General features: G+C 42.2%; 1 protein-coding gene across 2 annotated transcripts in view; it reads right to left on the bottom strand.

Annotated features, from left to right (window-relative positions):
- Positions 1-6541: 6541 nt before the first annotated feature.
- Positions 6542-22067, bottom strand: part of LOC122548185 (antizyme inhibitor 2-like) — an 81406-nt gene continuing 65880 nt past the window's right edge. For both annotated transcript variants that reach the window (XM_087987007.1, XM_087987006.1), the window contains exons 8-11: positions 18757-18919; positions 15265-15377; positions 7086-7300; positions 6542-6914 (exon numbers count right to left, since the gene is read on the bottom strand). In XM_087987007.1, the coding sequence (XP_087843133.1) occupies positions 6824-6914; positions 7086-7300; positions 15265-15377; positions 18757-18919 (582 nt within the window). In that variant the 3' untranslated portion in view covers positions 6542-6823. The remainder of the gene's footprint in view (positions 6915-7085; positions 7301-15264; positions 15378-18756; positions 18920-22067) is intronic.

Genomic DNA, 22067 nt, shown 5'->3' with positions numbered 1-22067 from the left:
GACTGTGAAGACAGAGCTAAGAAGATGGACTCCTTTTTTAAAAGCCTGACCTTTCCGGACTTAACCCTGGAACAGGTGTCGATTTTGAATGCTTCCCTGACAACCCAGGAAGTACTTGACGCAATCAGGCAGCTTCAGAGCAGTAAAGCACCTGGCCTAGATGGATTCCAGGTTGAATTCTACAAAGAGTTTACAGGAGTACTAGCTGGTCCACTTATAGACATGTACAATTACATTGAGAGAGGCGAATATCTCTCTCATTCTCAAAAAAGGAAAGGCCCCAGAAGATTGTGCATCATACAGACCAATATCTTTGTTAAATGTAGATTTTAAAATTCTTTTTAAAACATTAGCATCGAGGTTGGAGAGGGTGTTACCACACATCATAAAAGAGGACCAGATGGGGTTTATCAAGGGCCGTTGATCATCTAATAATATTAGAAGGGTTTTGAATGTGATTCAAGTCTGTCAGCAGGAAAGAATACCGGAATAGTAGTCTCGTTGGATGTGGAGAAGGCATCTGACCGGGTTGAATGGTCATACCTGTTTTACACACTGGAAAAGTTTGGTGTCAGAAAGGTATTCGCTAAATGGGTCTCAATATTGTATAATGACCCCAAAGCATCCATGACTGCCAATGGTTTAGGCTTGGATAGCTTCAGTGTGGGTAGGGGTTGCCGTCAGGGTTTTCCCCTCTCACTACTGTTATTCCCGCTAATAATTGAGCCACTAGCAGAAGCTATACGGGCTGATTTTAATATAATGGCTCCGAGGGTTGGTAAGGGTAAACATAAAATTACCCTTTATGCAGATGATGTTCTCTCTCCTTTTTCTTAGTAATCCTTTGATGTCCCTGCCCCGCCTGATCCAAGTAATTAATTTATTTCGTGCGTTTTCAGGTTACAAAGTGAATTTCACAAAATCGGAGGCCATGCCTATGGGCAGTCTCACTAGTAGGTCCCACTTATCGGACAGATCTCGCTTTCCCCTTCGGTGGTCCCTGGAGGGTTTTTTATATTTAGGTATTTTCATCACCCCAATATTTGGCCAGTTGTATAAAGCCAATTTTGTACATCTATTGGAGAGGATAGGGCAGGACCTTCAACGATAGGGGAATCTTCCAATATCTTGGTTAGGCAGAATAGCTCTAATTAAAATGAGTATCTTGCCTCATCTCCTATACCCGATGAGAATGCCCCCAGTGATGCTACCGAGGCCTGCATTGCGCAAACTATGTGGTTGTCTTGGCTCTTTCATCTGGAATCATAGACGGCCCCTTATTAAGCTAAGGAAGCTGCAGGAAGCAAGCAAGGGGAGGGCTGGATTTTCCAGACTTTAGGAAGTATCAGCTGAGTTCTCTATTAAGCTACATAGCTGGTTGGGTCTCGTGCAATCAATCTGGATGGACATTGAGGCCTCTCAAGCAAAGTGTCCCCTTACTAATCTCCTATTTTTAGATAAAACGAAAGTCATTATAGACTATTGAAAAACCTTATTGTATTAAACATAATTAAAGCCTGGAGGATAATGCGGCAAAATGAGGGCAATTCACAAAAAACCTCCCCTTTTACTCCTATAATGGGAGCATGTGGTTTTCAACAGACGCCACATTTAAATCCTGGAGGTCCAGGGGTATTTCTTGCTTAGGGGATCTGTTCGATGGGGAGGTTATGATGTGTTTTGAACAGCTACACCAGAAATTTGGACTACCTAATGGAGACCTCTTTTAGTACTGCCAAATTCGAGATTACATACAGAAGACTACGTTATTAGATTGCTCTTATAAATAGGGAACGAAGAGTGTTGTGGCCAATGGGTTTGCCCTCGGTCAGCACTCTCTATCATTCACTACATAACGAAGTATCGGAAGACATGGAAAGATTGTTTAAAACACGGAATCAGGAATTGGGGTTGGAAATCTCTTCAGAAATATGGGAAAACATTTGGGAAAATGCCAGAAAGATCTCTATCTGTAATAGAATCCAAGCTACTCAATTAAAGACACTCCATAGGACTCATATAGCACCGGAATGATTGGCAAAATTTAGGACAGGAGCATCTCCAATGTGTCCTAAATGTGAAAGAGGTCGGCACTCTCACACACTGCTTACGGACATGTCACAAGATCTGCAAAAACTGGATCAGAGTAGCAAATGCTCTGACAGAAATTTTGGGAGCAGAAATTAGAGTGGATCCAGTATTTCTTCTCCTGGGCTTTCCAAACCTGCCCTCGCTGGATATGCACGTGAGGAAATTATTCTCCATTCTCTCCTTTTGTGCAAGGAAAAATATCTTCGTAAACTTGGTAGCTGAGGGTCCTCCAGGACTTTTGAATTGGTATAGGTTGGTCATGGAATGTATTCCCCTTGACTTCCTTACAAATACGGTGCACCAAAAACCTGAATTATTTTATAAGATATGGCAGCTCTTTCTGAACTATATAGATACAGATATTTCAGCCATTTTGTCAAGGGCTTTTATCTTGTGGTAACGGGAATTGAACCCGTGATTCTGGCGCTGTGAGGCTGCAGTGCTAACCACTGCCCATGGTGATTGTGTCAAGCTTATGGAATACCTAGTCATTTGTCTTAATGTTTTTAAATATCAAATACACTGAATTATAATGACAGCCAGATGGGAGAGGAGATGGATCTGAATATCTGCATTCATTGATGAATAATTTGAAGACGGTTGTGCCGAGGACTGGACTTTGAGGAACCCTGGAGAGATGCCCTTCAACAACCGCAACAATTTTTTGTGTCAGGGATGACTCCAACAGTGGAGAGTTTGCCCCCAATTCCCATTGACTCTGGTTTTGCTAGGGCCCCTTAATCAGTGCAGCCTTGGTGTCAAGGGCTGTCACTCTTCCCTCACCTCCAGAACTCAGCTCTTGTCTATACTTGAACCAAGGGTGTAACGAGGTCAGAAGCTGAGTGGCCCTGGCAGAGCCCAAACTGAACATCTCTGAGCAGGTTATTGCTGAGTGAGTGCTGCTTGATAGCACTGTTGATGACATCTTCCACCACTTTACTGATGCTCTAGAGTAGATTAGTGGGGTGATAATTGGTTGGATTGATTTGTCTTGTTTTTTGTGTACAGGACATATCTGTGCATCTTTCCACATTGTCATGTGAATGCCAGTATTGTAGCTGAAGTGGAACAAGTTGCCTTGGGGTGCGGTACATTCTAGAGTATAAGATTTCAGCACTATTGCTAGAATGTTGTCAGAGCCCATAACCTTTGCAGTATCCACTGCCTCCAAGCATTTATTGATATCACGTAAATCAAGACTGGGATCTGTGATGCTGGGGATCTTTGGAGGAGGCCAAGATGGATCATCCACCTGGCACTTCTGGCTGAAGATTGTTGCGAATGCTTCAAACTCATCTTTTGCACTGACATGCTGGGCTCCCCCATTATTGAGGATTTGGCTGTTTGTTGCACCCACCCTTCCAGTGAGTAGTATAATTGGTGACTAGCAGCAAGTTTCCTTGCCCATGTTTGTCATAATGCCATGAGGCTTCATGGGGTCCAGCAGATGGAGTTTAATTTAGATAAATGTGAGATGCTGCATTTTGGAAAGGCAAATCAGAGCAGGACTTATACATTTAATGGTAAGGTCCTGGGGAGTGTTGCTGAACAAAGAGACCTTGGAGTGCAGGTTCATTGTTCCTTGAAAGTAGAGTCACAGGTAGATAAGCTTATGAAGGCATTTGGTATGCTTTCCTTATTTGAACAGAGTATTGAGTATAGGAGTTGAGTGGACATTAGTTGGCCACTTTTAGAATATTGCAAGCAGTTCTGGTCTCCTTCCTATCAGAACGATGTTGTGAAACTTGAAGGGGTTCAGAAAAAATTTACAAGAATGTTGCCAGAATTGGAGGATTTGAGCTACAGGGAGAGCTGAATAGGATGGCCCTGTTTTCTCAGTAACATCGGAGGCTGAGGGGTGACCTTAGAGGTTGATAAAATCATGAGGGGCATGGGTCGGATAAACAGACAAGGCCTTTCCCCTTGGGATGGGGAGTCCAGAACTAGAGGGCATAGGTTCAGGGTGAGAGGGGAATGATACAAAAGGGACTTAAGGGGAAACTTGTTTACTCAGTGGGTGGTGTGTGTATGGAGTGAGCTGCCAGAGGAAGTGGTGGAGGCTGGTACAATTACAACATTTAAAAGGCATCTGGATGGGTATATAAATAGGAAGGGTTAAGATGGATATAGGCCAAGTGCTGGCAAATGGGACTAGATTAGGTTAGGATATCTAATTGGTGTGGACGAGTTGGACCGAAGGGTCCGTTTCCGTGCTGTACATCTCAATGACTCTGACTCTTGCAGCAGTTCCCTCTTTACTGTCTACCAGGTCAGGACGGATGGTGATGGTGTTGTCTGGGATGTTTTGTGCATCATATGATTCTGTGAGTATGACCATGTCAGGCTGATTGACACCCTTGCCATTCAAAAAAATCTCTCTCAGCCTTGAAAATACATTCAATTTTCAAGTCTCCATTGCTCACAGAGGGAGAGAATTCTAAACTTTAACAACTCTCTAAGAGAAATTCGTCCTAATACACTACTCACTTGCTATATCTGCATGCTGACTTTTTGTGATTAGCATACAAGACAACCCAGATCTCTCTATGACGCAGGACTCCATAGTCTCTATAAATAATGTTCTTCTTTACTGTTCTTCCAAGCAAAATAGGCCATCTTTCACTTTCCCACATTACACTTCAGCTTGCATACTCACTTAGCCTATTTTTGTTCCTTTGCAGACTCTGTGACCCTCCTAACGTTCAGATCTTTTTTCGCATTATCAGAAACTATGGGTACGATAAAGTTGGTTCTTTCATTCAAATTATTAACATAGATTGAACAGTTGAGGTCCCAGCGCTACAAGAATTCAAATCAATCTGTCAAATATGACTCCTTTTCATAAAGCAGTATTGACTGTTTCTAATTTTTGAAATGTTCTGCTGCTACAATGTTACTTTGGAATTCTAGTATGTCTCAACGACAGACATTGGGCTAAATGACCTCTCATAGAGACGATAGATTTGCAATTGTCTAATCTGTGAGGACCATTTCAGAGAATTTTGGAAGATTACTAATGCATCCACTACATCAGCAGTCACTTCTTTTAAGAGCCTAAAATGTAGGTCGTCAGATCCAAGGGAGGTGGCAGCTTAATATCCAACAGTTAACCCATTACTTTTTATCTGATGATAATGAATGATTTAATTTCCCTCTAAATCTTCACTACTCTTGAATAGCATTTTGTGTTTTTACTGTGAAGATGAAATCAAAATACTTGTTCAAATCCTCTTCTATTTCCTCATTTCCCATTAATGCCCACAAAACGAAAGACAAATGAGTAAAGTAACTGATGCTCATTGTTCCCTAATGAAAACCTAACAACATGATCTTCCTGTCTGAGCCCAAAGCACAAGGTTTCTGTGTGGAACTAAGGCACATTGTGTTTTTCTGGAGCTAAAACATGTACCAAATTTTAGAAATCATCTCATAAAGCCTTCATAATTATGACAAGCGGCAAAAATATGCAAACATGAATATTTGTTTTGTCAATTATAACACTTTGATTTGTATAAAACAGATGCAGAATACTTTCTTTAATGACATGATGTAATACAAGAACTTATGGGAATAATAAGTCATTGGAATCTTTACTTCAGTTGGTCAATAGGTTGCGAATCACCTTGTAGATTTAGATTATGATGAATACAGGGAGTAGGAAAATGCACAGTACTATCCTATTGACACAAGCACAATCTTGCACAAGTGTTTCTTTAAATTCTAAACATTTAGTAAAATCCAGAAATTGAATGCTTGATGAATAGAATAATCACTTCTACCTAACAACATAATAGAAGACAAGAGAATACTAAGCTGGGAAAGTGCTGGAGAAAGCAGAATTCTTTCAATCAGTTTGTTGATGATTAAATTATCCCGTTAAAGTAACTTGAGTGTCCATTAACATGCATTTAATTTTGAAAACCAAACCGTGTAGCAGAAGAAAATTTATTTTTAGAACTGCTTTTATGACTCTCTGACTATTCATCTGGAAGGTAAAACTCGGAAAGTAAAAAATTGTCATAACAAAGAAGCTAAACATTTAACATTGATTGTTAGCAATTTCATCCATCCCAGTATATCAACAAGGTGTAAATTCAAGCCAAGCTGAATATATTGTCTGTTTATACAAATGTTGGAGGAATAAGAGTTATTTTCATCATTCATATTGATGATAAAAGGGATTTGCATCACTGTTTCAAAAGAGAGAATTCTTGTTAAAACAGTGCAGACCACACCTAGAATACTCTGAACAGTTTTGATACCCTTATCTAAGGAAATATACCATGGCATTGGAGGCAGTGCAGACATTCACTAAATTTATTGCAAGTTTGGAGGGGTCACAGATTGAGTACATTGAGTCTGTACTTATTGGAGATTAGAAGAAGGAGTGAAGCCTTAGAAACAGACTTGACACGGGAAATGTAAAAAGGTTGTTTTCCCTTGTGGGAGATTCTGGGAACAGGGCATCATCTCAGACTATGGGACATACATTTAAGACAGGGATGAGGAGGAATTTGTTTTGTCAAAGGGGAGTGAATTTGTGGAATTGTTTATCACAGGCTGGATCATTAAGAGTGTTGAAGGCTGGGAAAGACAAATTTTAGTCAATAAGGGAGACAATGATTTTACGAAAAAGGCAGGCAAATGGAGTTAAGGATTATCCGTTTAGTCATGATCGCAGTAAGTATTAAAGCAGCCATGATGGACCAAATGGCTGCTTCAAACCTAAATCTTATTGTCTGATGACCAGATGTTGAGGGTCTACACCATTCTGTTCTTCCACTGGAGATTGTATTTCTCTCTTTATATTCTGAAGGGTTTCCCTGTATAGAAATTTCACAGATTAAATCCCAAATATTAATATACAATAAACATGTCTATGTAAATAAACTGTACAAAGGAATCTATTTGCAATATATCGCGACAATAAGATGTAATGTAATATCCAGCATCATATTTTCTAAATTTATGGGGTGACATTCTCTTTTCCTTACCAGGCCTCCTCTGATATTGCATAGTGTGTTGGGGCTGCATGAAAACCATTGAACATGGTTGAGGTGCTGATGGTGTATGCTCCATTGTTTTTAAAGAGCAACCAGTCTCCAATCTCCAGTTCAGGCAGCTTCCAAGTATCGGAAATATGATCCCATGCATCACAGGTGGGTCCCCAAATCCTGGTGTTATACAGCTTTTGGTCCAGGGAGTGTTTCTGTGAGAAATAAATACCAGGTCAACTTTCTTAAAAATGTAATCTGTGGGGAAGTGAATGGAAGAAAAATATGGAGAGATGTAAAATGTAAGGCTGATTTACTACCACCCATTTTGCATCAGCACGCAAAGACAAGATCCTGTATGTGTTGGTCATTGCTATTTCCTTTCTCATTGCTATAAATTTATGGGTTCTCATTCCTTTGTTAATGACTGTATGAGCATGTTTAAGTTACAAAGCTAAATACAGATGGCGAAGGCTGTTTCCCAGCTGAGCTCAACTTTGCATTAGGCCCCACGTCACTTTAGAGCATTCTCCTAGCTCCTGAATACTCCACAGGTTTTTTTAATGTCCCAAGTATCTGTTCATTGTTCAGATTATCATGAATTATTTTCACATATATATAGGTGGCTAGGAAGGCATTTAGCATGCTTGCTTTCATTGCTGGGACCTTTAAGTATAGAAGGTGGGACCTTACGTGTCAGTTGCACAGGATGTTGGTGGTTGGTGAGGTCTTTTCTGGAGTACTGTGTCCAGTCTGGTCACCCTGTTATAGGAAGGATATTATTAAGCTGTAGAGAGTTCAGAAGACATTTACCAGGATGCTGCTGAGAATGGAGGGCTTGAGTTATATGGTTAGGCTGGGATTTCTTTCACTGGAGCATAGGGAGTTGAATTATGTGAGAAAGGTTTATAAAATAATCAGGGGTACAGATAAGGTGAATGGCAGGTTTATTTTCTATTTGAAGGGGGATTTCAAGATGATGGGGATTATTTTTAAGGTGAGAGAAGAAAGATTTTAAAAAGACATGAGAGGCAATTCTTTTCCACAGAAAATGGAGCATGTGTGGAATGAACTTCCAGAGGAGGTGGTATATGCAGGTATAATACAGCGTTTAGAAGTCTTTCAGGTAAGAACATGAATAAGAAATGTTTGGAGGGATATGGGCCAAGCACAGACCGGTGGGAGTAGTTTAGTTTGGGAATATAGTGAGCATGAACTAGTTGGACTGAAAGGTCTGCTTCCCTGCTGTATGATTCTGTGACTCTATCATTGCATACTAGGTTCTTGCCCGTAAGTATTTTGTGCTGAAAATGTGTTGCTGGAAAAGCGCAGCAGGTCAGGCAGCATCCAAGGAACAGGAGAATCGACGTTTCGGGCATAAGCCCTTCTTCAGGAATGAGGAAAGTGTGTCCAGCAGGCTAAAATAAAAGGTAGGGAGGAGGGACTTGGGGGAGGGGCGTTGGAATTGCGATAGGTGGAGGGAGGTCAAGGTGAGGGTGATAGGCTGGAGTGGGGTGGGGGTGGAGAGGTCAAGAAGAAGATTGCAGGTTAGGAAGGTGGTGCTGAGTTTGAGGGATTTGACTGAGACAAGGTGGGGGGAGGGGAAATGAGGAAACTGGAGAAATGGAGAAGTCCAAGGACCTGCATGTCCTTGGTGGAGTGGTGATGGAGGAGTCCAAGGACCTGCATGTCCTTGGTTGCAGGTCCTTGGACTCCTCCATCGCCAGACCATGGCAACACGACGGTTGGAGGAAGAGCGCCTCATCTTCTGCCTGGGAACCCTCCAACCACCGTGGGTGGCACGGTGGCACAGTGGTTAGCACTGCTGCCTCATAGCGCCAGAGACCCGGGTTCAATTCCCGACTCAGGCGACTGACTGTGTGGAGTTTGCACATTCTCCCCGTGTCTGTGTGGGTTTCCTCCGGGTGCTCCGGTTTCCTCCCACAGTCACAAAGATGTGCGGGTCAGGTGAATTGGCCATGCTAAATTGCCCGTAGTGTTAGGTTAAAAGGGGTAAATGTAGGGGTATGGGTGGGTTACGCTTCGGCGGGTCGGTGTGGACTTGTTGGGCCGAAGGACCTGTTTCCACACTGTAAGTAATCTAAATCTAAATCTAAACCACAAGGGATGAACTCACATTTCTCCAGTTTCCTCATTTCCCCTCCCCCCACCTTGTCTCAGTCAAATCCCTTGAACTCAGCACTGCCTTCCTAACCTGCAATCTTCTTCTTGACCTCTCCACCCCCACCCCACTCCAGCCTATCACCGTCACCTTGACCTCCCTCCACCTATCGCAATTCCAACGCCCCTCCCCCAAGTCCCTCCTCCCTACCTTTTATGTTAGCCTGCTGGACACACTTTCCTCATTCCTGAAGAATGGCTTATGCCCAAAACGTCGATTCTCCTGTTCCTTGGATGCTGCCTGACCTGCTGCGCTTTTCCAGCAACACGTTTTCAGCTCTGATCTCCAGCATCTGCAGTCCTCACTTTCTCCTCATAAGTATTTTGTGCGCAGGTTCCTTTGTCCATTGTTGTTGAATGCGATACGCTCAAGAGGCAGGAGTAGGCCATTCTGCCCATTGAGTCCACTGCATCATTCAGCATGTTTCTGGCTGATCTGATGATCCTCAGCTCTACTTTTCTACCTTATGCCCGTAACTCTTGATTTCCTTTCTGATCAAAAATCTGTCTGGATCAGACTTGAATATATACTTAACAATCTAATCTTGACCTGCGTGGTAAAACTTTCCATAGATACACCATCCTCTGACAGAAAAAAAATTCTTCCTCATTTTTGTCTGAAATGAGGATTCCTTATTCTGAGATTTCACCTTCTGGTCCTAGACTCTTCCACAAGGAGAAAGAACCTCTTCATGTTTACCCTGCCAATCTGATATGCTCCGATAAGGTCTCCCCTTATTCATCAAAATTCCCAAGCGTGGGTGTCAAAAATGATGTATTGGCAAAATAGCCCTCACCCTGACGCATTGCCCTCCATGCCTTGACATTATTGATGACTATTGGGCTATGGCAATATTCCTTAACTATTCTCATTTTATCTAAGAACAGCAGGTTAATAAGGGGGTATCTTGCCTGAGATGCTTCGATGTCCAGCCAAAGTGAGTGAGGGTCCCCCCGTGTCCAATCATTCAAGTAAGATAGCAATGAGCTTAATGGATATTGATATTTGAGAGGCCCCCTCCTCCCAATCTGTAAAGTAACTACAATTTAGTCAATTTAATTAGGGGCCGCTTGCGATAGCAGATAAAAGAATTAAAACAGCTGTTCCGTCTTTGAAATATTTGCTTAGTAAAAAGCAAAGGAAGCATTCACATAGGAAACAACAGGCGGGGCAGAATGTTCATTTTAATGATGGCTATCCGACCTATCCAAGAGATTGGAAGTACCTCCCATTTATGAAGGTCCTGCTTGATTTTGTCGAATAAATGTGCAAAATTGGCTTTAAGTAGCCGATCAAAAACGGAAGTAATAAATATACATATATAGAGAAAGCCCTCCTGCGACCCTCTAAAGGGGAACCAAGATCCGCCTTCAGGACCAGGCACTCTCGGGAGACCACCCATGGGTATGGCCTCTGACTTCGCAAAATTGATCTTACAACCCGAGAAGCCACCAAATAAATTGATGCATTGTATCATGTGTGGCACTAAGACTGTGGGTTTGACATGAAGACAAGAATGTCATCCATATACAGTGCGATCTTATGTGACTTCATCCCCACTTCTGGAGTGGTTATATTGGGATCCCTGCGTATTGCCTCTGCCAGCGATTCAATCACCAATGTGAAAAGCAATAGTGACAAGGGACAGCCCTGTCAACTGCCCTTACAAATATTAAAATTGTTTGACCGTACACCATTGGTGAGGACTGCGACAAGAGGATCACGATACAAAACCTCTAACTACCTAATGAAGGTCTCTCCCAGGCCAAACTACTTCAAAAATGTATGAAAAAGATATGGCCACTTGACCCTGTCAAATGCCTTTTCAGCATCTAAGGAGATCACCAATCCCTGTACTGATTGCTGTTGACATATGTGAATCATTTTAAGAAATCTCCTGACATTATCAATTGATGTGCGATCCTTTATGAACCCTGTCTGGGTCCTCCTTAATGATGGTGGGCAGTACAGTTTCTAACCTTAAGGCCAGAGTCTTGGATAGAATTTTGAAGTCAACATTCAGGAGTGAAATGGGTCTTTAGGAAGCACAGTCCTTCAGGGCCTTCCCTTGTTTAAGAATGAGAGAGATGTTCGCCGCTCTTAGAAATGGTGGGAGGAGGCCACGACTATGTGAGTCGTTAAACATGCTAAACATCGACCCTGACAATATACTTATAAATTCCTTATAGAACTCATTGGGGAGACCGCCAGGACCCGGCATCTTCCCATTCTGGAGCTGCCTCACAGCCTCCTGCACCTCTTCCTCTGACAATGGGGCATTGAGAAGAGACTCTTGTTCAGGGCTCCCTCCCGGAACGTCTAAATTCTTGAAAAAAGACTGCATCCTAACATGCCCACTCTCTCAACTTTCAGATTGGTATAAGTAAGAGTAAGCATTCCAGAATGCTGGATTAATCCTTTTAGAATCGTAAGTCAAATTTTCAGTGTTGTCTCTGATTGATTGAAGTAATGGCTTGAGGGAGCCATTTTGTTAGGTACTTGCCCGACTTACCCCCATGCTCAAACAGCCTTTGACTTGCAAATGAAAGCTCCTGCTTGACTGTCTGTGAGAATATGGAGTTCAGTGTAGCCTGAAGTGCCGTGATTCTCTGTGGTTTAACCACCGGAGTGCCTGTCAAAGTACGCCTTTTCAGCTACTTTCAGACACGTCTCGAACAAGCGTTGCTGCTTGCCCATCTGTCGCATCTTACTAGCTGAATAGGAAATAACCACCCACCTAGCAACGGCATTAGCTGGTTCCCAAGGAATGGTTGGGCTACTAGCTGAGCCTGAATGAATATCTAAAAAAGTCCTGAACACAGTAGAAAATAATTCAATAAACTTGCTATCCTTGAGGATGAAGGGGTCCAGTTGCCAGTGCCTCAAGCCTACCACCATATCTTTACTCCTATCCACTAAATACACTGGGGCGTGATTGGAAATAGTGATATTGCCAATTGTACATGATGCCATCAAGTCCAGATGTGCTGTGAGGGTCAGACAAAGATCAATCCTGGTATGGCATTTATGTGGGTTCGAAAGGAACGTAAAATCCCTGCCAGTACGGTGAAGGGCTATACAAATATCTACCAACCCAAATTCAGCACATGAATCCCTTAACTTTTTAGATCGCAAAGAAGATACTGGTGGGCCTTTGGGCAATCGGTCTACCATAAGTTCTATGAAACAATTGAAGCCCCCTCCTATGATGATATGTTGAGATGCAAGGTTAACTAGTCTAGAAAGTGTGTCTGTCAAGAATTTAAGGGGATGTGCCGGGGAACAATAAACATTTAAGATCCTGTATTCTTCCCCATGTGTCAAAATTTTAAGGATTACAAATCTCCCATGTGTGCCTTTAGTGTACTCTAATAACTTAAATGGGAGTTTCATACTAACTAAAATGGCCACCCGTCTACTCGTATTGAAAGATGAGAAATAAACCCGGTCATACCCATTTTGATGCAGCTTCAAATGTTCTGTATCGTCCAAGTGTGCTTCTTGTAATAAGGCAACATCCACCTTCTCCCTTTTAAGGCTGAAAAGTACCTTCTTCTACTTGACAGGCAAATGACTCTACTTAACATTCCAGGTGTACCACTTAAACACATCTTTGGCAATAACCTTCCAATGCACCATCTCGACTTCAGAGAGGAAGAACCCGAACAGCAGTTTGCTGAGCTTTAATGCAAAAGAATCCACAGAACCCAAAAACTACACAGACTAAAATAATCGACAAAACTTACAAAAATTACGTACAGCAAAAACAGAAAAACAAAATATTGCCAAAGACACTGATTGGAGGAATTTACCCCCCATTTAAAGGGGGTATTTACATATCCTACAATCCTACTAACCATCCCAACTGCCCTCTCAACTTCTACCAGTTAGGGTCACGCCACATATACCAACCACCCAGTAGAGACAAAAAAAACACCCAAGAGCAAGGTTCGTACTATAAATAAGTAAACTAAAAATAAATATGTCACCAATCCCTTAACATAACCTAGAAATTAAAGATAAATACTCTATCTGCCCCGGGCATCATTTCACACAACTTATTACCAGAAAGGAGACTCCACCAACTCCTTGTTTAAAAAAAAGCAAACCCGAACAGCCCTGTCCTCTACGCCTTTCAGCTGTTTGACTTAAGTCAATGTGTCCACAAAGTTCTTCGCTTTCTCTAGTGAGTTGAAGAAATGTATGGATCCATTATGATTGATCCGAGGCACTGCTGAATATCTTAAGGAATGCTGGATGCCAAGCTCTCTCAATCTCCTCTTGATGCCAACCGAGGACTTCCTTTTCCAGACCACTGATGCTGAGAGGTCCTGAAAAAACATGACCCTGGAGCCGCCACGTACCAATGCCCTCTGATCCCTCCCCTGTTTGTCTTTATCATGATGGTACCTTACCAGGACAGAGTGTGGGCACTGATCCGCACCTGGTTTTCGTGCTGCGATCTGGTGGGCTCTCTCAATTGTTATCCTTCCCTTTTCACCATCCAACCCAAGGAATTCCAGGAACCACTTCTTGAAGAGCTCCGCCGGCTGCTCACATTCCGTACCCTCTGGTATGCCAAAAATGCGCAGGTTCTTTCTTCTGCCTCTGTTTTTGAGATCGTCTACCAAATCCAACAGACCATGGACCTGTGTTTCCAGGGCTTCAATCCAGCAGCGGTACAGTCCCCTGCAGCCTGGCGTTCAAATTCATCGCTCCTTTTTCCCAAGTCTTGCAGCATAGCAGATACAGGAGCCAGCTTCTCCTCATTTTTTTCCTGGATCTGCTTCCCCAGGACCTCGAGATTTAGCTAGCTTCTGAACCAGGATCTAGTGAATAAGCAAGCCCGCTACTTAAGAGGGCTGGACCATGGCCCCGGCCCAAGGCAAGCTTCTTCCTTTCTTTGGCAATTTCCAGCTGCAAGAGCATAGGTAAGTAGATTTTTTTCAGGTTTTTAGCTCCTTTACTGTGATTTTACTCACAGTTAAGTGTTTGGGATGGATTCTGGCTCTGTCATGTCGATGTTGCAGCGCGGAGCCCAGCAAACGTGATCCTAACAGGATGCTATCATCTTAGATCCCCATGGTCACATTATTTACTCCTTCTGTGACATATGTGTCAGCTGATAAAGCTTTCCTTCCTTCTTATGAAGAAATATTCCCTACTTCAAATATTCCCTAATGTCAAAGTGCACTTTCTGGCAACCAATTAATTAAGCAATTTCAATTAATCTTCAATAGTTTTAGGGTTAGGGCTAACCTCTACCATTACTCCCATTATCACAGCTTTTAAATTGCTCTCTGAAAAATATTCCAAAATATCAGGGAAGCTTCTACAATACAAAAGTTTTGTTTGTTATTTCTATGGTCCTATATGTGATCCAGCACTACCTCAGAGGTCTATTTCTGTACTGGACCAGCTCACCTTCACCATCCATATCCTTGTTCTCTTGACTATTTCAACACTGTCCTAGCTGGTTACTTCTATACTCTGTAAATGTGAGCTATTTCAACACTCAGCCTCCTGTTCACCCTTCACCATTGGGCCTACATTGTACCGAGGACAGGAATGTATTGATTTTAAAATCTTCATCATTGTTTTCAAATTCTTTGGCCCCATTCCTCCTCATTTCTGTAACCATCCAGCTTTGCATCCCTCACTGATCCTCTGATTCTGGCTTCCTTTTTTATGTTTTTTTTCTTACATAAGTCTGATTTTAATTTTTCCAATATTCTCAGCTGGAACTTCAGCTGCCTTGGACTTAAGCTTTCAAAGTCCCTCAAAAAACAGTGCAAATTTCCCAATCTCCCTATTTTAATCTCTTTTAAGAAGCTTCTAATAACCTAAGTCTTTGAACATGTTTTTGTTCACTTCTTGTTGGTGCTAAATTAGTAGAAATAATTGATCTTTAGTAGGCTGCAACAATTTACAACAATACAACATTATCCTTATATTATACAATACTTATATTATAAAAGTAATTTCTAAAACTCTTACTTCATAGAGGGTTGGCTTCAATAGTTTACGATATTTTGCAAAGTTATTGAAAGAACCATATAGTCCATCATTTAAATAATACATCATGGTCTTCTCATTCCCAGCCTCCTCATCTAAGGAAAAAAGACTTATTGTAAGGCTCACAAATAGATTTCTAAATTGCCATTGTGATGGTCAAAAAGTTGTTCTTCTTTGTTGACATTTGTGCTACCTTGTCTCCCACAATCAGGAAAGATGATTGGTAGAACAGGTGCCTGATTTTTATTTTAGTTTCTAATGTTTTCTATTTTTGGAAGGAATTTGCTGCTTTGAGTGCAGCCAGGATGCAGCATTACTTCTTAGTTGTCATTGTTTACATGGGCTGCATGTGTCCAAATTATTGGATTGTGAACAAGAAAGATTTAGTGATAGTAACAAATTAGTGGAAAAGTACTCTATTCGTTCATTTTGATGTTGCACTTAACAAACAGTGCATACTCTTACCCTCAGCTGACACGTCTTTTCATGCAAATTACAACAGGCTACATTCATCTACTATGTAGAGTTTGATAGGGTAGGAGAAACAATTTTCATTGTTAGTTTGACAAAAGAATTGGATAAATACTTGTAAAGAAAAGAATTGTAGGGTTATGAAGAAAAAGAACAGTGGGGAATGAAACTAATTAAAATGCCAGCACAGACACAATGGACTGAATGGCCTCCTTCTTTGCTATATAATTTTATGCTGGATGCATCAGATGCTCGTCTGATCCTGTCTGTTTCAGAAAACACATATAAAATAAGTTACTGAACAACAATGAAGGACCAATTTTATAATCAGATTGCTATCCCTTGCTACTGATTTCCACTATGACGAGGCACTGCATTTCTGACCAAGATTTCTGAATCCAGCCTCTTCAGAAATGTGGAGCAGACCAAACATCAGCATCCTCCTTCGTCAAGGAAACCAAGCCTGCTCCCTTATGGCACTAGATGGCATAGTCTGGTATTGGTTCAATCACCAGCATATTCGAATACTTTGGAATATTTCAGCAGCTTTCCAGTGTGTTAGTGAATGAATCTGAATTGGTGAGTTGGCATGATGGTGTAATGGCAGTTTGGCAGCTGGTGAAGTGTTTGGCGGTATTGGGTAGAGTGGGAGGGAGTGAGGTTGAGCTAAGGAAGATGGGATGATACATATGGTCAACATGAGGATTTGGAGGAGAGCATATAGGATTGGAACGTCAAGACAACAGGGGTTTGAGGAAGTTGGAGGGTCAGAGGGAGCAGGTGGACGGTCAGAGGTCAAGGTTCAGCGAACGGGTGTTGGGTTCAGGAATGCAGCTTATCATAAATATGATTCTTTTCTTCTTATACTGATGTCCATCCAATTCTTTATTCATGCAAAAGCGACTGTGACAGTGGCGGCCGAGGTGGCTGGTGAGCTCTGAGCGGGTCTGTAGCAGCAGTGTCAAGGAAGGATCTGGCAGAGGAGCAAGCACAGAGCCCAACATCAGCTGCATTAATTGAGGCAACATCAGCCCAGTGGCAAAAGATGATGCCTGTGGAGCAGTGCACTGGCGTCACTGGCAAAGCAGTGGCAGAAGGATTATGGACTCCCTTTAAGTATATCATTTTTTTTTGTTATTCTTAAACTATTTTAAATGGCACTGGATTATGGTGACAATGGAAACTTTTCACTTGAATTTTACAGTGAAAAATATAGTAAAATAATGAGACAATAAAATCCATCTGTTTATCCCTTTTATTATGAGCAAGAACAGCTAATCCATGGATTCCTTTGTATTCACCTCGTTAGGTGCTTCCATAAAAAAACAGAATCTTCCTTTTACAAAGCTATGTTGATGCTTCATGTTGATCATGTTATGAGTTTCTATCAGTTGCTATAATCTCCTTAATAATGGAATTCAGCAATTCCCCAAGGAATGTTAGGCAATGGCTACCTACTTTCTTGAACAGAGATGTTACATGAAATATGTCCCAATCTGGTAGCATCCTTCCAGAACCTAAGGAATTTTGATTAAACCTAAGATTAAAATCCATACATTCACTACCTCAGCTGAGATTTTACAGTCGTCCTAGAAAGCAGGGCACCCATTCCTGGGGACTTTTCAGTCGTCATGTTGCTTTCTGACCATCTGTTCTCTCTTCTAGGTTGCTCCCTCCCGATCAAGCTTCATTTTCAAGTATCTTTGAGAAGTCTTCTACAGTGAAGACAACTACATAATTACAGCTCCACCATTTCCCTACTTCCCATTATCAATTGATGTGCTGAATTCCAGAAGTGAGGCAAGGCTGACAACCCTTGACATCAAGACTACATTTGACTGAGTGTGGCATGAGGGGGCCCGAGCAAAACTGTAATCAATGGGAATCTGGGAGGGGCGAGATTTATTGCTCTAGTTGCTCTTGAGAAGGTGGTGGTAGACTATCTTCTTGAACTACTGCAGTCCATGTGTCAAGATATACCAACAATGCTATTAGAGAGGGTGTTCCAGGATTCTGATCCAGCAACATTAAAGGAATTGTGATATATTGCCAAGGTTAATGGTGAGTGCCTTAGAGAAGAATTTGCAGGTGGTGTTCCTATGTATTTGGTACCTCTTCCTTCTAGATGGAAGTGGTTTTGGGTTTTGAAAGTGCTGACTACGGAGCTTTAGTGAATCTCTGCAGTGCATCTTGTAGATGGTGCATACTGTGCCGCTGAGCATCAGTGGTGGAGAAAGTGGATGTTTGTGGATGTGATGCCAATCAAGCGGGATGTTTTGTCCTGAATAGTGTCATGCTTCTTCAGTGTTGTTTGCGCTGCACTCATGTAAGAAAGTGGGGTGAGTTCCATTGTACTCTTGTGGATGGTGGACAAGCCTTGCGGAGTCAGGAGATGAGTTATTTGCACATAGGAATCCTAACCCTTGATCTGCTCTTTTCCCTATTGTATTTAGTTTACTTCGTGGTGAAAGGTCAGTGGACTCAAATTGTTAACTGTGATTTCTCCCACTGATGCTACCAGACCTACTGGGTGTTTCCAGCAATTTCTGTGTTTGTTTCTAAATATCAGGTAAGTTAGATCTCACCCAAACCCCTCCAACTCCGAGATGGAGACATTTGCACAGATCCTGGCACTGTGGCTCAGTGGTTAGCACTGCTGCCTCAGAGTGCCAGGGACCTGGTTTTGATTCCAGCCTCAGCAGTTTGTGCATACACCACATATTCTCCCCGTGTCTGAGTGGGATTCTTCTCAATCCTCAATCCAAAAATGTGCAGGTTAGGTGAATTGGTCATGCTAAATTGTCCATGGTGTTCAGGGATGTGTAGGTTAGGTGCATTAGTCAGAGATAAATATAGTATAATAGGGGAGGGTAATAGGTCTCAGTGGGTTACTCTTTGGAGGGTTGGTGTGAACTTGTTCGGCCAAAGGGCCTGTTCCAACACTAGGGATTCAATGATTCTATGATCCTAAAATTTTTATCTTTTGATGAAGATGAAAATTACCATTGGAGCTGGCTTGAGAATTTTCAATTGTTTTTCTAGCGATGATATTTACAACCAGTGTGAAAGATGAGGTCACATAATACCGGCCTGGTTCAGCGATTATCTGTACTTCAGTTTTGTCAGGAAAATAAATGTCCAATGCAGGATTGATCTCGGCTGCTACCTAAAATAAGGAAAATAATGAGAGATTACGGTCAGATATTCACATTTTTGGATCATTGGAATCTCTTTTGGGGTAGAAGTGACCTGTACAAGAAGGGCGGATTGCACCTAAATTGGAAGGGGATTAATATACTGTCAGGGAAATTTGCTAGAACTGCTTGGGAGGATTTAAACTAGTAAAGTAGGGGGGTGGGACCCAGGGAGATAGTGAGGATAGAGATCGATCTGAGACGGGTACAGCTGAGAACAGAAGTGAGTCGGGCAGGCAGGGACAAGGTAGGACTAATAAATTAAACTGCATTTATTTCAATGCAAGGGGCCCAACAGGGAAGGCAGATGAACTCAGGGCATGGTTAGGAACACGGGACTGGGATATCATAGCAATTACGGAAACGGCTCAGGGATAGGCAGGACTGGCAGCTGAATGTTCCAAGATACAAATGCTACAGGAAGGATAGAAAGGGAGGCAAAAGAGGAGGGAGAGTGGCATTTTTGATAAGGGATAGCATTACAGCTGTGCTAAGGCAGGATATTCCCGGAAATACATCCAGGGAAGTTATTTGGGTGGAACTTAGAAATAAGAAAGGGATGATCACTTTATTGGGATTGTACTATAGACCCCCTAATAGTCAGAGGGAAATTGAGAAACAAACTTGTAAGGAGATCTCAGCTATTTGTAAGAATAATAAGGTAGTTATGGTCGGGGATTTTAACTTTCCAAACATCAACTGGGACTGCCATAGTGTTAAAGCTTTAGATGGAGAGGAATTTCTTAAGTGTGTACAAGACAATTTTCTGATTCAGTATGTGGATGTACATACTAGAGAAGGTGCAAAACTTGACTGACTCTTGGGAAATAAGGCAGAGCAGGTGACTGAGGTGTCAGTGGGGGAGCACTTTGGGGCCAGTGACCATAATTCTATTTGTCTTAAAATAGTGATGGAAAAGGATAGACCAGATCTAAAAGTTGAAGTTCTAAATTGGAGAAAGGCCAATTTTGATGTTATTAGGCAAGAGCTTTCGAAAGCTGATTGGAGGTAGATGTTCGCAGGTAAAGAGACAGCTGGAAAATGGGAAGCCTTCAGAAATGAGATAAAGAGAATCCAGAGAAAGTATATTCCTGTCAGGGTGAAAGGGAAGGCTGGTAGGTATAGGGAATGCTGGATGACTAAAGAAATTGAGGGTTTGGTTAAGAAAAAGAAGGAAGCATATGTCAAGTACAGATAAGATAGATTGAGTGAATCCTTAGAAGAGTATAAAGAAAGTAGGAGTATACTTAAGAGGGAAATCAGGAGGGCAAAAAGGGGACATGAGATAGCTTTGGCAAATAGAATTAAGGAGAATCCAAAGGGACTTTACAAATATATTAAGGACAAAAGGGTAACTAGGGAGATCAGCAAAGCGGCCTTTGTGTGGAGCCACAGAAAATGGGGGCGATACTAAATGAATATTTTGCATCAGTATTTACTGTAGAAAATGATATGGAAGATATAGACTGTAGGAAATAGATGGTGACATCTTGCAAAATGTCCAGATCGCAGAGGAGGAAGTGCTGGATGTCTTGAAACGGTTAAAGGTGGATAAATCCCCAGGACTTGATCAGGTGTACCCGAGAACTATTTGGGAAACGAGAGAAGTGATTGCTGGGCCTCTTGCTGAGATATTTGTATCATCGATAGTCACAGGTGAGGTACCGGAGGACTGGAGGTTGGCAAACGTCCACTGTTTACGATGGGTGGTGAGGACAAGCCAGGGAACTATAGACCAGTGAGCCTGACCTCGGTGGTGGGCAAATTGTTGGAGGGAATCCTGAGGGACAGGACGTACATGTATTTGGAAAGGCAAGGACTGATTCGGGATAGTCAACATGGCTTTGTGCATGGGAAATCATGTCTCACAAACTTGATTCCGTTTTTGATGAAGTAACAAAGAAGATTGATGAGGGCAGAGCAGTAGATGTGATCTATGTGGACTTCAGTAAGGCATTCGACAAGGTTCCCCATGGGAGACTGAGTAGCAAGGTTAGATCTCATGGAATACAGGGAGAACTAGCCATTTGGATATAGAACTGGCTCAAAGGTAGAAGACAGAGGGTGGTGGTGGAGGTTTGTTTTTCAGACTGGAGGCCTGTGACCAGTGGACTGTCACAAGGATCAGTGCTGGGCCCTCTACTTTTTGTCATTTACATAAATGATTTGGAAGTGAGCATAAGAGGTACAGTTAGTAAGTTTGCAGATGACACCAAAATTGGAGGTGTAGTGGACAGCAAAGAGGATTACCTCAGATTACAACAGGATCTTGACCAGATGGGCCAATGGGCTGAGAAGTGGCAGATGGAGTTTAATTCAGATAAATGCGAGGTGCTGCATTTTGGGAAAGCAAATCTTAGCAGGACTTATACACTTAATGGTAAGGTCCTAGGGACCTAGGGAGTGTTGCTGAACAAAGAGACCTTGGAGTGCAGGTTCATAGCTCCTTGAAAGTGGAGTCGCAGGTAGATAGGATAGTGAAGAAGGTGGTTGGTATGCTTTCTTTTATTGGTCAGAGTATTGAGTACAGGAGTTGGGAGGTCATGTTGCGGCTGTACAGGACATTGGTTAGGCCACTGTTGGAATATTGTGTGCAATTCTGGTCTCCTTCCTATTGGAAAGATGTTGCGAAACTTGAAAGAGTTCAGAAAAGATTTACAAGAATGTTGCCAGGGTTGGAGGATCTGAGCTACAGGGAGAGGCTGAACAGGCTGGGGCTGTTTTCTCTGGAGCGTCGGAGGCTGAGGGGTGACCTTATAGAGGTTTACAAAATTATGAGGGGCATGGATAGGATAAATAGGCAAAGTCTTTTCCCTGGGGTCGGGGAGACAAAACTAGAGGGCATAGGTTTAGGGGCAACCTTTTCATGCTGAGGGTGGTACGTGTATGGAATGAGCTGCCAGAGGATGTGGTGGAGGCTGGTTCAATTGTAACATTTAAGAGGCATTTGGATGGGTATATGAATAGGTAGGGTTTGGAGGGATATGGATCGGGTGCTGGCAGGTGGGACCAGATTGGGTTGGGATATCTGGTCAGCATGGACAGGTTGGATCGAAGGGTCTGTTTCCATGCTGTACATCTCTATGACTCTATAACTAGCATTTGGATTTAATTTAAAAA

Source organism: Chiloscyllium plagiosum, unplaced genomic scaffold, assembly GCF_037043375.1.
Source record: "Chiloscyllium plagiosum isolate Xiang-an unplaced genomic scaffold, Cpla_swu_hap1 HiC_scaffold_5, whole genome shotgun sequence".
NCBI lineage: Eukaryota > Metazoa > Chordata > Chondrichthyes > Orectolobiformes > Hemiscylliidae > Chiloscyllium > Chiloscyllium plagiosum.
Note: the sequence above shows the minus strand (reverse complement) of the source record. Positions and strands in the feature narration are given on the sequence as shown.